We start from the raw sequence: 7684 nt of genomic DNA, 5'->3' as shown, positions 1-7684 counted from the left end.
CGTTCCGTTTTTATGGGAAAGTAGTCTCAAGTCAAGTCTAAATGTTTTTTAGTTTTTTTTTTTTTTTTTATTAAAGTGTTTGCCCAGAATACAGAGGACTTTCTAGCACTGTATCCTTAATGCTTGAGGTAAACATAACAGGCGTAAGATGGGAAAAAAACTTTGTCAAAAATGTGTTAGGTGACCTCACCAGAGCCTTTTGCCAGTTTGATTCTCTCTATTTACCTCCCTGAAGGTCCCATTGTTTCCTAGCTTTTCTCACTTAGTTCTATTCACAAATTAGGTATAGAAATTCATTATTAAACTCAAAGGTAGTATGGATAAAATAATTTTGACAGAATAACAAATTTAAATGTAACCCTAGAAAGGGTTGCTTCTCTGACTTCAAAGGCTGCAGGAATTGGGTTCGTTCAGGCTTTGAGAGGACTTGCATAGAAATTGAGGCCTTTCATTTCAGGATATTGTGAAGTAATGTTGGATTTCAGCCTGGCTGCACTGAAAGCAATTCTGTCACATTTCTGTGACTTTGTAAATGCTTGAAAAATTTTTTCGAAGATGCACTGCCATGGCAACCAGTGGCAGTGTGGGTGAGAAACCTCTTCTCCACATGTACAGGACTGTAATGCATGGCCTACAGGGCCTTCCCTATTGCGGCTTCCACACATAAATATGACATTGGAAGAGGGGGAAGGCTTGTGTATTGTTATATGTATTACATTTTGGAAAATTTAAACTGGGTAATGAAGCAATGCATTACTATGCATCTTTTTGATCTATGTGGAATTCCTTTTCATCAGCAGCAATGTATTTGCAGTATATTACTTTAAGTAAGCATTTCCTGTCTGAGTTCATTTTTGTTAGAAATGCACTTTTGGGAAAGTACTCCAGTTACTACGGCCCATTTTACAATTGGGGCGGTCCGTCACGTTGTGCTGCACAAAACTGCTGCATCCAGTCGCTCTCGGGTCCCGTGGCAACACTGCAAAAGTTAAATTTACGCCGTGCACAGTGACCCCGAAAGTGATATGCTATGAGTGACTTGCTGGGAGTGTAGTGATTGTTAGAGACACTGAAGTGGAAAAAAAAATTGATATAATGAATTGGTTGTGTAGTACAGCTAAGAAATAAAGTTTTAGGAGCAGAGACCTAAAGCCCAATCTACACGATACGATTTTTTGTGCGATTCGATTACGATTCTATTTACGATCCGATTAAATCCGCCATGTCCGATCGGATTCGACTTGCCATTGTAAAACAGTCTCAAATCAAATTGAATCTAATCGAATTGCGATCGGACATGTCAGATTTAATCGGACCGTAAATAGAATCGTAATCGGATCGCACAAAGAATCATATTGTGTAGATGGGGCTTAATATTTGTTTCCAGTACAGGAAGAGTTGAGAAACTCCAGTTATCTATGCAAATAGCCATTGAGCTCTGCCTTCTGATTAGGTTATTTCAGCTGTATTGTGTTTACCTTTTGCAGAAAACGGTTCAGGACAGGTCAAAAGTTCACTGCCTGTTCTGCAAAAACTTTTAGAATGCTGCGTAATGTGTAAACTGCAAGTATTGGAGCATGATGCCATGTTATAAAAAAAGCTGTATAACTGAAAATAAAAATATGAGTATTTCTTTGCTACCAATGTTCTAGTAATTACCCCTACTACACAACCAATTCATGATATCATAATTTTTTTTCACTTCAATGTCTCTAAGTGTGGTCACACCTTACCAAGTGTAAAAGGGGCCTTAGTCACAGCCTAACTATGATTTATACTCCTATAAGCCTAACAAAAAAAAGATAAATCATTCCTCCAAAAGCTCAAGGTGAAGGATCACCTGAAAAGACTAAAAGAAAAGTTTGTGGAAGAATAGAAAAACCAGCTATTTTTGGTGCAGTCAGGGAGTTGTGGATGAGTGTTGTAGAAATTGCTCAAGTTTGACTTTGTTATATTTATTGTATTAGGTTTTTCTTATCAAATATCCTTGTGTTATGAAACTTCTATGACTTTTTGCTGTATTTACAAAATTGTTTTTGAAACTGGAACTTTAGATGAGGTACCAGTTTGAAATAAAGTATTAAACTACTGTATATAAAGAATTGTAAGTTTCTTTTGGAGGAGGACTATCCAGTAAATTCAGGGACCAAAGTAGAACTTAAAAAGGCTTAAAGAGAAACTCCCACCAAGAATTGAACGTTATCCCAATCAGTAGCTGCTACCCCTTTTTACATGAGAAATCTATTCCTTTTCATAAGCAGACCATCAGGGGGTGCTGTATCACTAATATTGTGGTGAAACCCCTCCCACAGGAAACTCTGAGGACCGTGGTACTCCTGGCAGTTTCCTGTCTGTGAACCTTGTTGCATTGTGGAAAATAGCTGTTTACAGCTGTTTCCAACTGCCAAAAAAGCATGCAGCAGCTACATCAACTGCCAGCAGTAAAAAATGTCCCCATGTAATGAATGCCAGAATGTAAATCAGGTATTTAAAATATTTTACAAAGGGCAAACACTGACTAAATCATTTACACGTAATTGTCAAAATAAAGCACTTTTTTTATTACATTAACGGAGTTCCTCTTTAAGTGTACTTGTTCCATCTTTAAGATGGGTGGTTGTAAAGAAAATATACATACCTGGGGCTTCCTCCAGCCCCCTCCGGCCTCATTGCAACCGGGCCGCGCATGCACAGTTCTCCCCTGACCAGAGAACTTTCTGGGGCCGATTTTGGGCGAACGAAGTAGCAGAAGAGGATGGCGTGGGAGCGATCAGGCCGGAGGCGGCTTGGGTTAAGCTCCAGGTATAGATATTTTCTTTATAATCCCCTATCTCAGGTTCCCTTGAAGGGTTTTCCTAAATTGATACATATTTTGAAACTTGATTTCTAATTGATATAGGACTTTGAAGGAATCAATAACTTGAAATGCATTTAATTCCACCAATTAGGTGCTACGTTTACTCCTTTTCATTTGGTGAGTCCTGCTTCTCCAGGAGTTATGAAATGTACACCTTTTTTTCCATCACTACTGGATCCCTCTTCCAAACACCAGACCTGTAAATTAGGAAAATGTCACTGATGATAAAACAGAAAATCAAACACAATTTTTACGAATTCTGGTTACATAGAAGGAAAACCTTTACAAGTGAAAAATGTGAGACTGGTGAACTACTCCTGTATGATGGGGGCTGGTGGTGATACATTTTGGATACTTTAGCTGCAAACTTTGATCATTTTGGTACGTTTCAGAGGGAGTAGTTAAAATGTAACACGTTAATAAAATTTGTGTGTAAAGGCATACTTGGGATAGTCTTGCCTGTACCAGTATGCAGGGGGTACATAGCAAAATGTTGTATTAACTAATATTGATTGTTAGTTTTACGACCTTAAAGAGCAACTTTAACTTCGGATTGAACTCCATACCAATTAGTAGCCGATGCCCCATTTCCCACTGGAAGTCTTCACCTTTTGTGTAATAGTTCACCAGGGACGTCTGTGTGACTGATGAGGTGAAACCCCTCCCACAGTGTTATGTTTTAGCCTAGGCTATGACAGTTTCCTGTTGTGTGAACCTTGTTGTATTGTGGGAGATAACCTGCTGTTGCCAAGCAAGTAGTATCTCCCTCTGTGTGTATGTTTATTAAAAAAAAACATTTTAGCCTATCCCATTGTTAGTGGGTGTCTGGTAGATAAGGGCATTTTGTGCTCTTCCGGTTTTTTTTATGCCTACCAGCACTATACATGCTGACCTGTATTATCTTTCGGTAAAGTTGCTCTTTAAGCAGCTACATGCTACAGTTTATCACTGGCAATTCCTTCATGAACTGTGGAACATGACTCGGGTTAAGTGGCTCTGTTAACTTGATTTTGTTTGTCTTGTGTTAATATCTCCAATCAGTGGATGAGAAACATTCCAATGACGCCAGCAGCATGCTTCCACAGAACATTTTGTCTCAGACAAGCCGGCACAATGACAGAGACTACAGACTCCCCAGAACAGAGACTCATAGCAGTGCAGCCACAGCGCAGCACGCCATTAAACCTGTGGTTCACCCGTCTGCTGCCCCAAGCAGTGGCCCTTCTAGTACTTTTACAGTACAGCCTGATCACCCTCCTCCAAAGAAGTCATTTGATGCAAATGGAGCATCGCTATCAAAACTGCCTATACCCACCTCCTCCATCCCAGCACAGAAATCTGACAGAAAAGGTAAGTTGTGAATTCTGAGAGCTTCAGTACATTGCCTTTGAGCGCTCTAGGTTCTAGTGGCTTTTTAAATGCTGTTATTAAACTTTCATTGTAGCCTGAAGGAAGGTTTGGTCCCCAAATCTCTGTTTGAGTATCTGTTCTGCTTTTTGAGCTTGATTCCTGCTTGCATGGCCTTGAGTCAGAGCTCTGCTCCTCGGATTTTACTTCTCTTTTCTGCTGTGAAAATAGGTCTATTTGTTCCTTATTAGCAGGGCTGTGGAGTCGGAGTCGAGGAGTCTGATCAATATCAGGGAGTTGGAGCTTCCATAAACTGAGCAGTTGGAGTCGGATGATTTTTTTGTACCCACTCCATAGCCCTGTAAGGGCTGTCAAGGAGTCGGAGAAATTTTGGGTACGTGGAGTTGGTAGTTTCATAAACGTTGGGAGTCGGACTCCACAGCCATGCTTATTAGTGATGAACATAAAATTCCTGTATAGATGCAAATCTCCACCAGCCCAGGGGGAGCTAATTATGTGCCCTTTTTCCCAGAACGTCCTCCTGACAGCACCCCTCCTATGAGACTTGTCTCCCTCCTAAACTTTGGACAGGAAGCTAGAAGATACAAATTTGCATAACAGGCAGGCAGGAGTAGTATATAAAGATGTTACCCACCAAAGGTATCCAGTTGTTTTTCCTGTCCCGGACGGGACGCTTTGAGAGGTCTCCAGTGCTACTACGTCAGGCGGCGAGGGCAGCGGTGCAGCGCGGGCATACTAAGGCTGAGCAGGGGACTCGGCTGGTCCAGCGCACAGCGTGGAGGAGGCTTCTCCCAGAGATGCAGAAGCTTTATGGCGGCAGGAGCGCATACCGGAAGTTCCGGGCGGATGTGACGTCATGCGCATGCGTCCCGCATGACGTGTCAGCTGACGGCAGCGGCAGGGGCCGCGGCGGGGAAAGAAAATTGACTTCAGCTGCAGGTAATTCCGAGAGGTATATATATGTATATGTTGAGCCACGATCACCATTGCTGTCGGTGATCATGGAGGACGCTGTAGGCCCTTCTCCTCTGACTTCTGCGGAGTCTGGCGCTATCCCCTCTCTGGTGAGCTAGAGGTTATCAGGCTTTGAGAGGGCTGTTTGTAAGTGTCTGGGTCCACCTTGTAAGGCTGATAGTCTCTTTATTTCTTTTTTAGCCTAAACCCTCAAAAAGTGATAAGGAGAAATCGGTGTCTCAGCAAACTCAAGGTGGACAAGCTTCGGGCAGAACTGAGAAACGCTGTGTTATGTGTAACTCACGCTTCTATTCTTCCTCTACAAAGAAACTTTGCCAGTCATGTAGAGAGAAAGTAGTCAAAGAGGAATCCCCAGTGGTGTTTAAGGACTTGATGGGGTGGATGCGGTCTGAGATGGCCTCGGCCATTAAAGAGATAAAGGATTCTACATTGGCGGAGTCTGCAGTTCCTTCTACTTCAGCCTCTGTTACTGGTGCTATACCTGCTCCTTTAGACGGAAATCCTCCAGCCCTGGTGATTGAGGTGGGGGAAGCCTTACAGGTTCCCACTTCACCGCATCAAATTGCAGCTAAACGTAAAAGGAAGGATAATGAGTCAGGGGATTCAGAATTATCAGGAGAGGAAGGAGAAATTTCATCTTTAGAGGAAATTTCTGGAGAAGAGGAGGAGAACCCAGAGGTTCCTCAGAAGTTCGCTTTTGCACCTAACTTAATGAAGGACTTGTTGTCTGCTATGCAGAGCACTATGGGTATAACAGTGGAGCGAAAATCCTTGACCCCCTTGGATCAGATGTACGTGAGTTTGGCGGAACCCCAGAATTGCTTCATCCCAGTCCATTCCTCTCTAAAGTCAATGATTGGGAAGGAGTGGGATGACCCTGAAAGGAGGGCGTTTTGGCCCAAGTCTCTTTCTCGTCGTTATCCTTTCAGTCCTGATGATCAAAAATTCTGGGGTCCGGTTCCCAAACTGGACCCATCGTTTTCAAGGGTGTCCAGAAGATCCGATTTGCAGTTTGAGAACTTTGGCAATTTAAAAGACCCGATTGATAAGAAGATGGACAATCTGTTGCGTAGGGCATGGGAGTCAGCATCTTTAACTTTTAAGCCAGCAGTGGCATCCACGGCAGTGGGACGATCCCTTAAAGCTTGGCTCACGCAGACTCAGTCTAAGATAGCTTCGGGGGTGCCCAGAGAAGAGATTTTAGAGGACTTTCCAAATTTATTTAATGCTACTAATTACTTAACAGATGCAGCGGATGACACGGTTAAATTAACAGCCAGAACAACTGCCCTTGTTAACTCGGCAAGGAGAGGCATATGGGTGAAGACTTGGCAGGGGGACAATTCGTCTCGCTCCAAGTTATGTGGTTTACCCTGTGAAGGTGAGCTGTTATTTGGTTCAAAGCTAGACCAGACGCTAGAAAGAACCTCAGACTATAAGAAAAATTTTCCGACAAAAAAGAGAGCTTTTCAGTACAAGGGCCCAGCTCGCAGTGGCATCAGGGAACCTGAGGCAAAGATCCCACCTAGGAAAAAGTGGATTCCAAGTAGAAACCAAAAAGGGAAGGCTCTTTTTCCCCGGCCCAACCAACCCAATAAGCAATGACGCCAGTATTCCAGTAGGGGGAAGGCTTTCCCACTACTACGAAACGTGGTGCCAGCGGTTCACAAGTCAGTGGCTCTTGAAAATAATATTGGAAGGGTACAGAATAGAATTCGAATATCCCCCACCCCAGCAGTATGTGGTAACTCCGCAACCAAGGTCAACAGACCAAAGACAGGCGTTACAGGAGGAAGTGGTTTCCCTTCTGGAGAAAAGAGTGATCAGAGAAGTACCATCCTGCCAGAGAGGCCAAGGGTTCTACTCACCAGTTTTTCTGATAAAAAAGCCTCAGGGAGCCTTCAGATTTATTCTAAATTTAAAGGGGTTGAACAAGGCCGTAAAATACAGGAAGTTTCGAATGGACAATGTGAATTCTGTAATAACCCTGTTGCAAAAAGACTGTTTTCTAGCTTCTCTGGACCTCAAAGATGCCTACCTGCATGTGCCAGTCCATCTAGAGTCCCAGCAGTTCCTAAGATTTGCAATTCACCTTCAAGAAGAGGTAAGACATTTCCAATTTAATGTGTTACCTTTTGGGCTAGCTTCATCCCCTTGGCTGTTCACAAAGGTGATGGCAGAAGTATTGGCAGTCTTAAGGTGTAGATCCATTAACATCATTGCTTACCTAGATGATTTACTAATTTGGGGTAATTCTTTACAGTCTGTAAGTGATCAGGTTAAATTATGCATTGACAGTCTAGAGTCTTTAGGCTGGTTAATTAACTGGTCAAAATCTGCACTAATACCCAGCCAGTCTATGGAATATCTGGGATTTATTTTTTCCTCCCGCCAAGAAAGAGTTTTTCTCCCAGAAAGGAAAATTTCGGCAGTACTTAATTCTGTTCTTTCTTTTCAGGAATCAAGAGCCATCAGTATAAGAAA

At 42.6% G+C, this 7684-nt stretch overlaps 1 protein-coding gene across 3 annotated transcripts in view; it reads left to right on the top strand.

Annotated features, from left to right (window-relative positions):
• WAC (WW domain containing adaptor with coiled-coil) overlaps positions 1-7684 on the top strand; it is a 118389-nt gene that overhangs the window by 73726 nt on the left and 36979 nt on the right. For 2 of the 3 annotated variants that reach the window (XM_068235719.1, XM_068235718.1), the window contains exon 7: positions 3899-4207. The exons of the other annotated variant lie outside the window; for it this stretch is intronic. In XM_068235719.1, coding sequence (XP_068091820.1) covers positions 3899-4207 — 309 coding nt within the window. The remainder of the gene's footprint in view (positions 1-3898; positions 4208-7684) is intronic. 3 annotated transcript variants of the gene reach the window in all.

Source organism: Hyperolius riggenbachi, chromosome 5, assembly GCF_040937935.1.
Source record: "Hyperolius riggenbachi isolate aHypRig1 chromosome 5, aHypRig1.pri, whole genome shotgun sequence".
Taxonomy (NCBI): Eukaryota; Metazoa; Chordata; class Amphibia; order Anura; family Hyperoliidae; genus Hyperolius; species Hyperolius riggenbachi.
Note: the sequence above shows the minus strand (reverse complement) of the source record. Positions and strands in the feature narration are given on the sequence as shown.